Below are 17422 nucleotides of genomic sequence, written 5' to 3' on the forward strand. Positions count from 1 at the left end.
GCACTCGACAAAAAGTTATGAGAACATCATGACATGAAATTATTTGATAATTTAGAATTTTTATAATTAATTAAATCAATTAATTAATTAAGAATTTTAATAATAGCAAATGATTTTGATGAGGTCATGAAGTGTCAACCTATGACTGTCGGAAATGTCAGGTTTTCAAAATCATTTCTATCCTCAGTTTATCTGAACTGAATGTGCAACAATTTCAAAGGAATTCAAGATCTGCACAAAAGAGCTGTTGAGAAATATTTCCACGGTAGCCTCACTGACATTAACCATGACTAAAGCTGGCTTGCATAAATTATTGCTACATGACTGTGTGAATGTGTGTGTGAATGGGTGGATGACTGGATATGTAAAGCGCTTTGGGGTCCTTAGGGACTAGTAAAGCGCTATATAAATACAGGCCATTTACCATTTACAGTACCTGGGTGTAACATTAAAGAAATGTGAAATGCTGTAAATTATTATAGAAAACTGCTTTTTTCAATGGTTCACTAAATTGTGTCTGAAAGTACACCCAGATGCTCTCGGTTACTGTTTGTCGCAGACTATTCCTGAACACCGAATGATCATGTGATTGAATTCTTCAACCTTGCTCCAATGTGGCTCCTGATAAAATTAAACGGGGTACCAGAAACTGCAGGGCAGGTTGACACACTTGCTGCAGTGGGAATAGATCCAGGCTAGAGGAGGAAAGCGGGTAAGTATAAATGTTCGTTGTCTCACAGCTCACCTAATTAAGACTTTCATCTTTAGTGAAAATAACATTTTAATGAGATGCTTAAGATGCCTCAGGTCTGTCTACGTGACCTGCTTTGCATCGCTGTTAGCAAAGTTATTTCTCCATTTCATCAGTTGCACAACTCCCAGCCCCACCAAAGTGACAACGATTCCCGTTTGCTTACTATAGGATCCATGACATCATCTTTGGGATTGAGGGTCATGGCGAGGGCGTGTGAGACACAAATAATGTCCCCCACAGAGGCGCACCCGTTTTTATAAATAAACAAGATCTCATTTTTCCAGCTAGTGACAAAATCTCATCCCATTCTTGACAATAATTCAGTGCAGGATGTGTGAATGATAAATATTAATAATCCAGGGGGCCGGTGTTTTGAGAGCCGCTCATCTGGGCAAAAACTCAAGACCAGAAAAACCCAAACACGCTGCAGTGGTTGTCGGCACGACTGTGGGAAAAGGCTGGATATGACAGATTCAGGAAAACTTTGTATGTGTAAACATCATTTCTGACTTCAGATGGTCACGAAACGGTCTTAACATGAGCATAGACAGTTTTTAATAACTGCGCCATACATGTAACATTCAAATATACTTGCACTTGTTTTTCAGTACTGTTATTCCTTATTACACACGTCTTGTATGTGCACTGTTCTCATCTGTGATTGTAAATTGTAGGAATTGCAACAAGAAGCTTCACTTACGAGGGAATATAGCACAGAGTATCTATTTTTTGTTGTTGCTGGGGGTTTTTTTTTTATAGAAATGTCTGTCATCTGAATAAATCATGGAAAATATAAAAATAACCCATCTGTATCCTGTTTTCCTTTTTTTTTTTTGTCTGTGTAATCTGTTTGAGAATAAAGATAGAAACTGCAGATTGATCCTGGTACATCAGGAGGGAACACTTGTCAAGCCAAGAAAAGCTGCTCTCTCTTTTGAGAGCAGGTCTCCTGTAAAATCATTGCTTTTAAGTCTCCCAGAAAGAGCAGTTTTTCTTCCACCAGCACAGATGTATCATACAGTGTTTTTGTTGTTGTTGTTGTTGTTTTGTTTTAACAGAAACTGATGCTGGAGGCTTTGGTGTCTTATTGGGTTTATGTGAGTGGTGAAATCCCCCGATCAACAGCCACGCAGCTATCTGATGCTGACGAAAGTTGTCATCTGCACAACATCATTTGGGGCAGAATGAGGACACCCACTTTGCAGCTGATCACACAGGCAAACAAATAAACAAATGCGGCTTGGGGTGTATGTGGGGTGTGTCAGAGGGGCAGTCCCCCTGCAGGATTTGCACTCAGACACCCCTGAAAAGTTCTTCACTTCTCCTTCCAAATCAGCACAAAGTCAGCAGAAGCGAGGGAAAGAGAATCCCCAGTCCCCTTCAGGCCAGCGGGGAAAAGGCTGAATGGACTAAAGCAGACATCTGAGAAGCTCGCAGTGTCCCAAACTGCACAGCTGAGGAATCAGCTGCCAAGAGGCTATTGGACTGGCAGGAGGAAAAAGTGTGTGTGATTAACATACAATGTCAAGTCATTTGATATGTTACAACACAACAATATTATGCAAACTGTTTAAATATTCAAAAAGTCTTTTAATATTTATTCCTTCAATGATTCACTTGACTGTGTCTGAAACCCCACGAAGGCCATCCTGGCTGGCTTCTCGTATGCACAGCCATGGTGTGCCCTTGTACGTATGTGTGTGTGGACTTGGCCACAGAAACCTCTCACTAATGCTGCTTTCTAAATCCTGCCGATGCATTCTCTTTGAAACCAGAGCGCTTGTCTAATTCAGCGTAAAATTGAAGGGCTGCAGACACCCCCAAACCTCATTCAGCTATGAATTTAATGCCTGATGAGGAAACAGTCTCTTATTTTAATAGTTTACAGCAGCACTAATGATGATCTTCTGAAGTAACTGAACAGGAAAGAAAAGAGAGGGAAATCTTTGATCTTTCCTCTGTTTTAAAGTTGTTGGAGGTGAGGGTTTGCACAGTCTGCCTAATGTGCTGTTTTGGCAAACACTACAGCTAACGAAAGCGGGTGAAGTGGTTGTAACAATATATGAAAGCTATTTCATCAGCTTCTGGACAGGTCAAATGAAGCACTTGGACAGAATTGCTTCATTTGACCTGTAACCACTTATTAATTAAAGCTGTTAATTGCTTCAGATATCCATGGGCTGATGTTTTTAATCTGTACAACTGCTGCACACATCCGTGGTCCTTAGAAGATGAAACATAACAACTTGATCTCCTGACCTTTCAACTGAGGACCATCACCACTGGTGGCTCTAAAGGAGTAGCCTTTTAGAGCCAGTAGCACAGTTTTGCAGGCTATTCCCTACATTCACAGTATGTCCCATTTTGTGCCAAGCACATGAGGACACAAATAATAAATGTATTTACGAAATGATTTGGAAATGATCTGGATATACAATGTCGGCTGTTCCAGGTGGCATTACAATACCTGGCACAGCAAATTAAAAAACTGTGTTTTTTTTTCTAGTTGTAACATAGTGTAGCACACCACATTGCTACATGAGACACACTTTAGCAATGTGATGTCACAATGCAGTGACAAAAACAAAAGGGAAGTGAGGCAACATGTCACTTGCAATTTCAATGATACTGACATCCTTTAAAAAAACGACTCTTACATGGTCTTCCTGTGCCAGTCAATCTGAATTAGGCCTATCTGTCAAAATCTGAGGAACTTCTTTAACTGCTTATCAGTAAGTGTGAGCACTTCTATAAAAGCAGAAGCTTTGACAGTTTGATGGTCTGAAGCATTTAGGGGAGTTAACAATATGCCACAATCTTCCAATAAATGGACATCCCAGCAAATTAATGCGAAAGTCAGATTGTGTAATGCTCCAAGAAAAGCAGACACTAAAGGCCTCTGTTAGCATGCTAAATGTTAAAATTAAGGACAGTACACAGCTTAGCTTTGCAAAGTTGTATATAAACAAACCACAAGACTTCTGGATTCATGCCCTGTGGACAGATGAGTCCAAAGTTGAGATTGTTAGGCTATAATGCACAGTGCCAGGTTTGGAGCAAACCAAACACAGTGTGTCAGCACAAACACCTACACTAAACCATGATGGTGGTAGAAGGAGGATGATTTATCTTTGTTTTACACACACAGCACTTGGGTATCTTGCAGTCATTGAGTTGATCAGGAACGCTGTATACCAAAGTATTCAGGATTCAGATGTCAGGACATCTGTCCGGCAGCTAATGCTTGGCCCGAATTGGCTCATGAAACAGAACAATGATCTAAAGAACAGCAAAAAAAATCTAAAGAAAAATTTAAATCAGAAAGACTGAAAAAAAGAAGAAGTCAATGTCCCAAGACCTCAACCCAAATGAAATGCTGTGGTGGGACTTTAAGAGAGCTGTGCATAAACACATGCCCGCAAACCTCAATGAACTAAAGCAACGCTGTAAAGAACGAGTGAGCCAAAAACAAGTCCTACAGAAAATGATTACTTCAAGTTATTGCTGCTAAAGGCAGTTCTACAAGTTCTTGAATCATGGTGAAATTAGTATTTCACAGAAGTGCAGTGTACTGCGAAAAACTTTCTTTGTCACATACAGTGGGGCAAAAAAGTATTTAGTCAGCCACCGATTGTGCAAGTTCCCCCACCTAAAATGATGACAGAGGTCAGTAATTTGCACCAGAGGTACACTTCAACTGTGAGAGACAGAATGTGAAAAAAAAATCCATGAATCCACATGGTAGGATTTGTAAAGAATTTATTCGTAAATCAGGGTGGAAAATAAGTATTTGGTCAATAACAAAAATACAAGTCAATACTTTGTAACATAACCTTTGTTGGCAATAACAGAGGTCAAACGTTTACTATAGGTCTTTACCAGGTTTGCACACACAGTAGCTGGTATTTTGGCCCATTCCTCCATGCAGATCTTCTCGAGAGCAGTGATGTTTTGGGGCTGTCGCCGAGCAACACGGACTTTCAACTCCCGCCACAGATTTTCTATGGGGTTGAGGTCTGGAGACTGGCTAGGCCACTCCAGTACTTTCAAATGCTTCTTACGGAGCCACTCCTTTGTTGCCCGGGCGGTGTGTTTTGGATCATTGTCATGTTGGAAGACCCAGCCTCGTTTCATCTTCAAAGTTCTCACTGATGGAAGGAGGTTTTGGCTCAAAATCTCACGATACATGGCCCCATTCATTCTGTCCTTAACACGGATCAGTCGTCCTGTCCCCTTGGCAGAAAAACAGCCCCATAGCATGATGTTTCCACCCCCATGCTTCATAGTAGGTATGGTGTTCTTGGGATGCAACTCAGTATTCTTCTTCCTCCAAACACGACGAGTTGAGTTTATACCAAAAAGTTCTACTTTGGTTTCATCTGACCACATGACATTCTCCCAATCCTCTGCTGTATCATCCATGTGCTCTCTGGCAAACTTCAGACGGGCCTGGACATGCACTGGCTTCAGCAGCGGAACACGTCTGGCACTGCGGGATTTGATTCCCTGCCGTTGTAGTGTGTTACTGATGGTGACCTTTGTTACTTTGGTCCCAGCTCTCTGCAGGTCATTCACCAGGTCCCCCCGTGTGGTTCTGGGATCTTTGCTCACCGTTCTCATGATCATTTTGACCCCACGGGATGAGATCTTGCGTGGAGCCCCAGATTGTGGGAGATTATCAGTGGTCTTGTATGTCTTCCATTTTCTGATGATTGCTCCCACAGTTGATTTTTTCACACCAAGCTGCTTGCCTATTGTAGATTCACTCTTCCCAGTCTGGTGCAGGTCTACAATACTTTTCCTGGTGTCCTCCGAAAGCTCTTTGGTCTTGGCCATGGCAGAGTTTGGAGTCTGACTGTTTGAGGCTGTGGACAGGTGTCTTTTATACAGATGATGAGTTCAAACAGGTGCCATTCATACAGGTAACGAGTGGGGGACAGAAAAGCTTCTTACAGAAGACGTTACAGGTCTGTGAGAGCCAGAGATTTTCCTTGTTTGAGGTGACCATCATTTTAAGTGGGAGAACTTGCACAATCGGTGGCTGACTAAATACTTTTTTGCCCCACTGTAACTCTAATAGAGCTAACTCTAACTTCATGAGCAAGTGCTGTCCAATTAATAACTAATTCACTTCTCTCCTTGACCTCAGTGTTACATTTCACGTGTGCCGTGTAGTGGAAAGGTAGGAATAAATCAGAGAAATCACACTCTTTAGCATGCATCAATTTTCATTATACAGCAAGGCAACAATAAAAAAGCAGCAACACATATATTATCAGCTGGCTCTGTCTCCCTGTGTGACATCATCACATATACACATGCATACCATTGGTTATTATGTAACACCTAAAGTCATGCATATTCACGTTACATTATAGTGACAACTAAACAGAGCTCTTCACAACAAAAAGCCAAGGGCGTTTCTGGCTAATTCTGATATAGCAGCAGGCATCACCCTTTTAACTTTCATTGTGACTGGTCAGAATGACTCATGTAATTTACTCACATCTAATACTCACATGAACAGGGAGTGCCACCAGCCAGACAATAAATAAATAAATAAATAAATGTGGCACCACTACACCACCAGAAGATAGGAGGATGGATTGCGTTTACTCAAATATAGGTACAATACATAACAGACCATGGGTGTTATCACATCCTCAACTGAGGATATGGAATTGGTGAATATTAATAAGAGTAGTCTTTGTTCAGGATGTGTGAGTGTGCACTGTGTCCTGCAGTCCCACCTTTGGAAGGAATTCTGTGTCCTTTGGCACATTTTTGCACATTATTTCCCTCAAATTACTCTCCAAGCCACAGAGAGAGAGAAAACCTTAAAACAATACATATACTATATGATACTACATGGTCAAAATATTATGATACTATATGGTCAAAATATATACATTATTCAATTTTTTCCCATCCTTTTAAAAATCAAGTTGTTCAAGGAATGCGGGGTCATCTTGAATCTTCTCATGTACTTCCAAAAGCCCCCTCACCCTGTGACTGGTCTGTGCTCTGAGAACAATGCAGTCAAATAGCATTGTTGGCAGAAACAGAACAACTTCTCCATGTTTGCCTCCGGCTCTTTGTGAATGCTGGTACTCAAGGTACCTTTGTTTCTGATAGTGGGGTGTATTCTCCCTGCCTGAGATATCTTCCTGTTGATTGACATCAACTTAGTCAAAGTCTACTTTCAGGTCACCATGAAGTGCCTTTTTACGACAAAAGTGCCAACAAAAGTGTCTTTCTGACGATAACCTAGTGCATATAATTTGATTTCTGTCCCTTCCGTTTCTCACGTGGACAGTCTAGTGTTGGTTTTGTGAGTAAATTTACACTGATAATGGTTTGTTTGACTAAACTTAACATAACTTTTTCTTCCAGGCAAAGTCTACCCTTATGTCATAGGCCTGTGGACAGCATGTTACCTTCTTAGTAAATGGTTTGCAATACAAAAAGAAGGAAAAGCAGGGTAAAATTCTTTCTTTCAATCCTGTACACTCTGAGACTTTTAGGCACCAAGAATGAATTACATCTGGTTCATATTGTGTAATAATATTTAATCAGTATACACAGATATCCTGGAACTAGAAACTGCAGGGGAATCTGTACTGCCATCCCACTATTGTCACTTATTGTTACTTAATCTGTAGCAAATATGTGATGGAAGCTTTTTCAAAGAAACAAGATTCATATTAATACTGCACCTTTAAATGTTTTCCTTCAGGCAGTTTTGTTGAAAGCACATTCAAGTTCATATTATATTAAAGGGTACATTCACATTGTTTTTTCAAGGCTTATACTTACATTCCTGCATGCATAATAATGAGCCAAATCAATCAGCAAAACCACTTAGGCAAATAATAACTACGTTTAGAGGGGAATGCATCAAGTGATGACCATCAGTTCTTGCAGTCATCTGACCTTTAAAACTGATGCCATTTGTGGGATGCTGAGATTTTTGGGCTGTTCCTGGAAAACACTGATGACAATCATGCAACTGCAACAATATATTACTCACAGCCCAACTCAGCTGAATTTTAGTCATAGTAACTCTTTCAGTTTACATGCAGACATCTTAACACTATTCAAATTCAAATGAGGTCCAACGAAGAGGAATATTTTTTGGATCGAGGTTCTAATACTAGTGTGCTCCCCTCTCTTATCGCTCAATGAAGTGTTGTGCATTGTTGGCCAAACTAGCCCAGATCACTTGCCTAAAGCTGCTGCTTCTAAAAAGGATTACAGTGGTTCACTTACTGCTTTAGCGCAAGTCTACTGACGAGCAGCCTCAGGTCTGTCTGCTTTACCGACTCAGACTGACTGTAGCAGCTGATTTCACTGCCTCCTAACAAGATGGCACATTCAAGCACCTCAGAGCTCAGCCACATGTGCACACAAGGCATACGATTAAGACATTCAAACTCCTTGTATTGTGTAAAGTTAGACCACAACGACCTCTGACCCACTGAAGAGCAAGCCTCACTGAAACAGAGAATGATTGCATTACACTGAGATCAAAAGGCTTTTAAATTCTTCACATTCAGTCTTATCACCAGTGACAGGAATGCATGTAAACTGGTGTTAACCCCTGCATTTAAATGGCAGCATATTGTCCCCATTGATGGAGATTTTATGCTAATGGTGGTATCAATATCTGCACAGTGAAAAGGAGGCTCCTAAAAGAAATTAGCTGTTAATCTTCCCTTGCTGTGTTTTTGTCCTTTCACAAGAATGAAAGCCATTTTGCATACTCTGGGTACAAAACTTCATTCGGCCCTTCTACTCTTATTTTAATTTAAAAAGAATTGAATGTTTGCTTCTCTTTCATTGCTTATTCCAAATTTCTATCCCAGTAATATTAAGGGTGTGTTATATGGCTTCATGGATAGATTAATTTGGGTGTCATCTGCATAGTAGTGAAAATGTATGTTATGCCTTCTAATGATACTGACTTTGGGAAGTATGTATTATGTAAACACAACTGGTCCTAACACGGAACCCTGTGGTACTCCATAATTTACCTTAATGTGTGTTACAGAAACAAATTGGAGGCCGAGGAGTAAACATCTGACACAATGAGCAGGAAAGTGCAGGAAGGACAGGTGAAGAGGCCATGCTGCTAGCGAATTGGCTACAAGCTAAGCTAAGCTAGTGAATCCCTAAAGACACAGTAAGTGAATATTGTGAATATAATTAAAGGGTAAATCAAGAGAGAGTGTGCTTTGGATAAAGTACGTTAAAATTACAGTGTGAAATAAGACGATTTTTATAAGTTTTTAAATCAAATTGGCTACTGAGATAAGCTACACATAAACACCACTGTGCACTGTAACAGGAACAGGAAGCGATACTCTACCACAGAGAAAGCCAACACCAAGTGATTGCTTAGTGATAGCCTATTAGATATCACCTCTGAGCTATATCATTGACAACACAATAACAAATTTATCAGGCGGAATTAGAATAAAGTTAATTGGGTGTTACTTCACATAGAAGTATGTGAAGTACTGATTTGTGGGATTGATTTTCAACAGTGAGATCCAGGAGGAAGGAAGAGGAGTGGCAGTATAGGTCAAGCAGTGTGTTGTTTTCCTGACCTCATGCACAAAGACCAGCCCAGTGACCTTTAATTGCAGCTGGCTATCTGGTAAGATTCAAAATGAGGATGCCTCTGGTTTCTTCCTGAGAAAACAGTGCCCTTTGTCACTGAAACCCCAGAGACTTGGGGGATTTGAGGTGAGATTAAGGAGATGGTGTGGTTATATCGGTGCTGTCCTGTTGACTAGAAAACAGCAAGGTCCCAGATATTAAGCATCCACCCCTTGTTCCCTTGATCCACAAGCTCTCCAACTCCTCCTCCTCCTCCTCAACTGAAAAACCTATTGGATGCCTGTGGAGGAGAATGAAGGCACCTCTTTCATTCAAGCTTTTGTGTATACTCTCGCACAGCCTCTGTGCATGCCTCAGTGAGAGGTCTTCCAAGGTCTTTAACAAGAAGTCTTTTGATTCTTTAATGACAAGGGATTGGAGGAGGTGGGTGGGGTGTTAAATAACTTGCAACTAGTGTCTGCAAACTGTCTCAGAGATCAATTTAAAAAAAATTTTTAGTAGATTTTAATGTGTTTGTGTACCTCTGCTATACCTTTGATAGTGAGCTGTGTAAGATAAAACAACCTCTTATTCGAACTTCTTGAAGAACAAGAACGAGTCAATTAGAAAAGGATTAAGAGATGAGAAACTCTTCTCTTCCAGAGAGTCTGAGACTCTCTGGACAGACCGAAGGGTTATCAGTCAGCAAACCGAGAAGCCCGTCTGTGTGTCTGAGCCAGCAGACAAACAACAAAGCCAAAAAAGTGTATTCTCATATCAGCTTTCACAGCGCAGCCAGACCCAGAACAGACACTAATTTTGATCAGTGGGTCAAATAGCTTGAATTGTGCCCATGCAAGCAGAAGACACAGTCATTAAAAAGGCATTTAGGTATTTTATTGTTCAGCTGGAACACATTCTCCATATCATTTGAAGAACTACAACCTGACAGTCTCATACACTTGAACATCACAAGTAAACTCTATAAGTCATGAACAGGTTGATGCTTTGCATTCAGCACTATTCTTGGAATACATAAATATCAATTGCAGTCTCATATCATTATACACATTCATTACATATATAAATACATCAGTGTACAGCATAGAAATATAACGTGAAGCCTTGTGAAACAATGGAAAATATACAGATTCCTTTTCCTAGGTCATCACAATAAATCTTCCTGGAAAATTGCACAGAATACATAATAAGCCCTCCCAAACAAATCAGTGGGGTGTAATTCACAGTCGATAACATTCAGTGCCTTCCAGAGCCCGTACTACAAGCCATGAACACAGTTCTATGTTGTCATGATTACGTAGCTTACTGAACTTTATGTGTCAAAAACTGGAAAAAAAAAACCAACAAACAAAAACAAACAGATTGACTGAGGTGTTTGCATGTAAATTTGGCAAGCTCTGTTTTGTGCATGTATCTCGTAATAAACATGCAGATTCATGCTAATCGTGTTTGAAATGCAAAAAATTAATAATGCTGGTTTGACAAGATATGCTGGTCTGTTCTCCAAAGTATAACTGTGTCCTTGAGCTACAGACACTCTCAGCCATTTTGTGACCTGCAATTAGTATCGCTGCACCTTCATCTTTCCCTCTGGTGTAAGTTGCCATGGGGTGGGAGGAGAAGGTTTGCAGCTGCTCTAAGGTCAGGCTGTAGTTGTCCCTCGTAAATGTTTTCAACGCTGGATTCTGGCGGGAAAAAGGCTTGACCTTAAACCCTCCCACCCTTTACCATACCACCTGCTAGCTGAGTGGCTGCGAGTGAGTCACCTGACAGCCCTGCGGTGTGCGCCTGGACCATGAAAGAATGACCAAGCTGCTGACTCCTTTGACCATCGCCTTGGAAATGCAGCTTAGTTTAATGACTCAGTTCTGCTATTTATAACTTTATGCTCCACTAAGAATAGCACACCACGTGCCAGTTTACAGGCTGACAATGGCACTCAGAGTGTAAACTCTCTGGGACTCACTCTGACATTAGGAAAAACAAAATTTGCCTGACACTTGACAAAGTGTAATGAATTATAAAGTGTATGTTTAGGAGGATGATTTGGAATCTTAGTGAATGCCTAAACGTGTGCTCTGAAACCAGTTCTTATGACACATTCATAATGCTGAAATAACACCTACTGCTTCACTACACATGCATGAGTGCTTTAATAAACCCTTACAGCACCTTTCGTAAGGCATTACTAAAACGCCTTTGTCATTTGTGTCATAAGGGGGGGAACACCAGGTGAGTCATGCCTGCACTACGATATGATCCGTCATCTTTGCAAACATGTGATGAAGAGGTTACAAATTCGGGTTTGACTGATTGATTGGTGTGGAACTTTTTGTGTTTATGGATGTTGCAGTGCAGCATGGGATACCTCTAATTGGGTTCGGACAGTCCCAAGGCTATGGCAATGGTGGCGAGGAGGATGGCAGAGTTGGCGAGGATCACTGCACTTCCTGAGCGGTACACCTTCCGGCCATTGAGGGGCTGAACAGGTCTGAAATTCCCAGTCATCTGCTTGCCATCCTTAAACTGGAGTTTAGAGAAAGCTTGGAGCTGGGGGAGCAGAATATTAACATGAGTGTTAGGCTCCAGGTTGTGGAAAAAGATCATAAAGGAGTGCAATTACAGTAATGTTTCTGAACATGCAAAAAAAAGGTTGGAAAGTATTTGTACTCTAGCAGAGCCTTTTTATGTTTACTCCTGCAGTTCTGAGAGATGTGTACCTGTGTGTGTACCTGTGTAGCTCACACTTATCATTACCAGCAAGTTTGCAGATTCAGAAGTTATATTGAAAACTACTATATGAAAACACTAAAGTTTAACCATGTAACATTAAAAATTAAGGCTTAAGGCTGAAATATATATTTAAATTGAGGTGCATTCTTGACCTGTTCTATGCTCAAAGGAATGGGGTTCTCAAACAGAGTCCAAATCACAGACTCTGTACACCCCGGGGTGGTCAGAGAGCCTTTATAACGGTAGTAAGCCGTTAGATTTTTCTCAGACGGGATCAGCTGTGCCAGGGAGATTGAAGACAGAGACGTATTGCTATCTGAAAACAAAACAAAACAAAGCAAAACTCCACAGTGGAAACAGATAGCCAAAGCTACACAGCCATGAGTCTGATTGTTTGAACATAAACTAGTACCTACTTGTTGCTTGGATGTTTTGCAGAGTACTGATGATGCGTTCATACTTCCGGTTACTGCTACTAGACAGCTGAAAATTGAAATAGCCGCATTTTAGTACATTTACTTTTCATACTTAGGTCTGGAATAGTTTTTGCATCTGAGGTGAAAAATTTAAAAAGGGGACCTCATAGAAAAATCCAAGAACTGCAACTCCCTCTGTATCACTCAGTGCTGTTGTCAAATCAGAGTAAGCTTTCTTCATGTGAACAATGTGCAGCTGTAGACAAAATATTTGTGCTGTCATTCAATAATGATAAGTCACCATGAGTACTTCTGAGTACTTCTGTAGTTCAGAACAGTAACAGTTCAGGCTGTTGGACCAAGTTTAAATACCTCCATGGGATACTGTTCCCCGTCAATAGTGTGTTCGGAGCCAGGCCCTCCATTGGCTCCCCAGTGCAGGTGGAACTGCACAGCCATATACTCATCAGGCAGGTCTCCATGTGATATAGTAGATACAGTAGGAATCTGGACCTGAGCTGGAACAGACAACACAACAAGCATGAAGAGCGTACACAACAGCTTCAAAACGTTGCCGAGTTAAATTTTAATGGAAAATAAGCTCACCGGAGTGGCCATTGTTTATGATTGTGCTTGTGAAGATCTCCTGGTAATTCTGAAACTTAAGAGGAGTCAGGCGATCATCTTTGAAAGTCTTTCTGGTGACAATGTTAATGGGCGACTGTTTTTGTCCTCCACATGCTGAGTTTACATGGGTCCACTTCTCTGGTACTAAATCACAAAAAACACCAAAAAACCATTTTTGAATGATTATTTTCAGTCTGGAGGAGTTTGTAGCACTTGAAACTCCACTTTTTTCTAGTCACTAATATACTTAATAATCTTCCTGTTCAAGAAGAAAGTAGAAAGTGGCCAAATATCTAGTTTACTAAAAGGAGTCATTGATTAAATTAAACACATGCATGGAGTACCACAAGGCTCAATGCTTGGTCCTTTAGAGTTTTCCATCTACATGCTGCCTTCAGACTAAATATTTCAGCAGCATGATATCAGGTTGTGTTTTGCTATTTCTCTTTTAGTTTCAGCAGTGTGTTGTAACAGCATGTTTCCTCGTGCAGGTCTTAAAAACTGCTTTTCACTAATTGCAGCATTTCAATAGGTTATTAGAAAGCTAACTTGTCAATCTATCCATAAAACTACAACAGCACTACATATAACAACAACTGTAGCATTCTCATTGGCTTGTGTACATTTTAATATTTTAGTAGGCCATATATAGCACTGCACTGCACTGCATTCCTCACTAGCTACCCCATCTAGGGATGACTGATTCCATCAGAAATTCTTACCATCAGAAATGCTTACCATTGCACTGATGACCACAGGTAAACTGGGACTGATAGCACCAGTCTGAAAAAAAGTAAAAGCTTTACTGATAAAATGCATTTGCATGCTAAAAGGCACAGGTTTGATGCTTGTGACAGTGTGACAGAAGCATTAACCCTAGTTGACACATTCTGTTGCGAGAGCAGACTAGGATGTTTCCTCTTGCCATGTATTGTAGAAAGCCTCATTGATTTATCAATAGTTAATTTTTCTCTAAAAGCAAATAGTGGATTGTTCTCCTATTGGATTAAGATAGCTTTTATCCATGGCCACACAAAACCCCCTAATAGTCTGGAATTGTCTTCTTATTTACCAAAAGAAAAAAAAACAGTCAGTGTTCGTGCTTTATCTTTCTGTGCTATTGGAATAAACTTGGAGCCAATTTCTTGTATCAACAAGCTCCCATTCTGACTTGTTTGTCTGAATATTTATTAAAATTTCACAATCGGTTTGTATGTTTCCACCGCTTACTCTAAAACAAATATCTGCAGCTACCCAAAATATCAAACATTTATAAAAATATAAAAGAAAAAATATGAAAAACACATATGCCATTGAAAATTATGGGAAGGGTCTCCTGATCTATGTTTGAACTGTATCGGTTCTTCTCAGTGTGTGTGTGAAGGAAGTCAAAGCTTGGCAACTTTGCTATGTTGGCAAGCCTTTTCCTTCTGCTCCATCGTGATAATGGCTACTGGAAATAGACAAGGCAGGGGGAAAGCATTTGAGGGGGTACAATCAACCACTACACTGCCTCTAGTACATACATACATGTCCAAGTCTTGTTTGTTTGATTTTTTTGTAAAAATTGTAATTATTATTTTCTCTTGTAGCAGAATTTGCATGTGAGTGTGTGTGTGTGTGGGGGGGGGGGGGGGGAGACATATAATAGTGCAGAAATTTCTAATTAAGCTTAGTGTCTTTGATGCTGAACATAATAAAAGATTATGATTAATTGTAAGCCTTGACTGAGTGTTGCTGGCCTGAATGCGGATGCTGCAGCTGTATGAGTCCCACAGAGACAAGCTGAACCAACTGCTTCCTGTAGCTGTGAGATGCAGAGAACGTACTAGTTTCTTTTCACTGAATTCTGTTAAATCCAGAATTGAATTTCAAATCCCTCCCCCCCCCCCCCCCCCCCCCCCATCACCATTATATATATAGATTGAATGGACCATTAAAGGGTAATGTTATTTAAACCACTCCAAGTACATTTGTATTACTTTTTTAAATGTCACTTTTACGTAATATTTTCAAGTTGTAATTTTACAGATCGCTATTTGTCGTTTTGCTTGACCAAATAGGCCTACTGGCGAAACCAAGAAACTTCCTCCATTAACGGAATATCTAATTTTATGGCCGGCTCTCGCTCCTTCATATTTTGGCCAATCAGATTTCGGTCCGCACAATTCTCCACCAATCGGCGTTCGGCTTTGATCTTCGTGTGACGCGGAGACAGAGAGAGTAAACAATATGAATGATTTTCTAAAAGCCTGAAAGCTGTGCCAAGAGGGAAAACTGAGGAAACCGTCAAATAGAAAACAAAAGGCAGTGAAATGATAAACTAATTAGTCGTCTCACAGTGACATGTGAACACAGGCAGACGGAGACGAGCTTTTATGACACTGTGCTATATGTAAGCGTGTCATAGAGACAAACAGATACAAATACACTTATAACGCATTTCAGATTTTACCCACTCGTGCCAAAACGGCTCAAGATTTAGAAGGGGTTTTTTTTTGTCTCTTATTATTGGATACAGAAAAGAAATGTGGTCCAGGCTTCCAGCGCGCCGGTCTATGGGACACTGACGTGGACAGCTATCACAAATAAGACCCTGCAGCTTTCAGAGCTGCTCCATGCAACATGGAATAAATGCACGGACACAAAGAGATTTCTCACCGACAGGTTCTGATTATAGAGGCGCATTTATAAGCGATCATTCATATCAGTTCACATGCGTCTGTCTGCTGCTTATTTTAAGAATCGCAGATGTCCCTTTAGTATCCAAACACTGGATCTGAAGACACATTTCATCCTTTTTTCTTTTCTTTTTTTAAATAAACATAAAAATGTTTGGGTTTTAAACACGTGTGAGCCGGCTCTCAGCGGTAATCCGCGCCTCGTTATCCACTGCTGTGAATTTGGAGACACTGGTGCTGCTCGTGGCGCGCTTCTCTGCGGCAACTGGGACGCAAACGTCTATCACTGGCTCGGCCTGGTTCCGAGCAGGTGCACGAGAGAGAGAGCGCAAGAGAGAGGTGTCCGAAACACAGAGCCCCAGAGGGAATGTGGGCTCTGCCTGTTTTTGACTCAGAATCAGCTGATGCAGGATCTCTGTATCCTTCCCTGCCCTTCAACATTCAGTTCAGCGGTGTAAATATCAAGGTGCGGATTGGATGAGCCTGACACACACACACCAACACTGCCGCTGCTACCGAGGCGTGATGGACAGGACAGGTGGAGCGCTTCACGTAGAGGGGCATTTGGTACTGCGGAAATGTTCGCTTTTTATTTATTTTTATTTATTTATTTATTTATTTATTTATTTATTTATTTATTTACATTTTTAGCCAGTATATATAAACTTATTTAACTGAACATCGTGTCTGGCATGACAAATTAAAAAGGAGAGTTCATTTGTAATTAGAACGACTGAAAGACAAAAACGGCCATACAATAACGGAAAAATAAATAAATCGCCAATCTTTATATATATATATATATATATATATATATATATATATATATATATATATATATATGTATAATTTTTTAAGGACTGGAAGAGTGGCAGGATTTTTTTTTAGTGTAAGAACTAAAAATAAAGACAGGCAGTTGCTTCAAATGATCTCGAGCTGTGAATGGAAGCAGACTTACCTCCTGATCCTGTGCAGACTGTCCAAAAGGATGCCAGGAGAACCGGCAGGATGAGCTGCTGCATTTTGGAGCGTCTCCGACTCGACACAGAAGGCAACGCAGCGACTTGGTTTTTTTTTCCCCAATGTGATGGCATTCTTGAGGGGGTTTTGTACTTATCTATCACCAAACCACGACAGGGAAGAAAGTGTGGCCCCTCCCCCTTCGGGCATCGCCTCTGATAAAGCACCGAAAGAAGGTATGATGAGAAAGGGCCAGTATCACTGCAACACGTTGTTGTTTACATTAATATCACGCTCCTGGACTGAGGTTTCTGTGGAAATAGGGGAAATCAGCTAGAGTTAATCAACATTGTTTTTTGTTGAGGTAGCTCAAGGTGGCCTTCGGGTGATTAAATAATGGTGGGAGGTTCTTAAAAGTACACTGAACTCTCATTTCTCCTTGTCCCTTTTACATATAAGGTTAGACAAATCCCCATGCAGTTACACACATTGTGTATCAGGTTAATGCAGCTCCTGACAGAAGCTGTAGGACACTTACACTCATGACAGTGCAGTATTTAAACCCTTTGCCTGAGTGAATGCATGTGGCAGAAAACTTAGAAAGGGCTGTGTATTTTACACAGTTTGAG

General features: G+C 40.6%; 1 protein-coding gene across 1 annotated transcript; it reads right to left on the reverse strand.

Moving 5' to 3' along the window:
- Window positions 1-10237: 10237 nt before the first annotated feature.
- On the reverse strand, window positions 10238-17115 carry ca4a (carbonic anhydrase IV a). Its single transcript, XM_082547979.1, has 8 exons — window positions 16792-17115; window positions 13891-13935; window positions 13132-13296; window positions 12898-13043; window positions 12689-12781; window positions 12526-12592; window positions 12262-12425; window positions 10238-11926 (listed from the first exon to the last, which is right to left on the reverse strand). Exons 1-8 carry the CDS (start codon window positions 16925-16927, stop codon window positions 11747-11749), a joined length of 996 nt encoding a protein of 331 aa, XP_082404105.1. The 5' UTR covers window positions 16928-17115; the 3' UTR covers window positions 10238-11746.
- Between the last annotated feature and the right edge of the window lie 307 nt (window positions 17116-17422).

Source organism: Aulonocara stuartgranti (genome assembly GCF_965226115.1).
Source record: "Aulonocara stuartgranti genome assembly, chromosome: 10".
Lineage (NCBI taxonomy): Eukaryota > Metazoa > Chordata > Actinopteri > Cichliformes > Cichlidae > Aulonocara > Aulonocara stuartgranti.

Bases quoted from the DNA above. Each gene is read 5' to 3' on its own strand.
- ca4a (XM_082547979.1), bottom strand. From the start codon at position 16,927: ATGCCATCACATTGGGGAAAAAAAAACCAAGTCGCTGCGTTGCCTTCT. The intron at 13,044-13,131 runs GTGAGCTTATTT...TGTCTGTTCCAG, and splicing joins CATAAACAATGGCCACTCCG to CTCAGGTCCAGATTCCTACT. The intron at 12,426-12,525 runs GTAGGTACTAGT...TTTTGTTTTCAG, and splicing joins GCAAAACATCCAAGCAACAA to ATAGCAATACGTCTCTGTCT.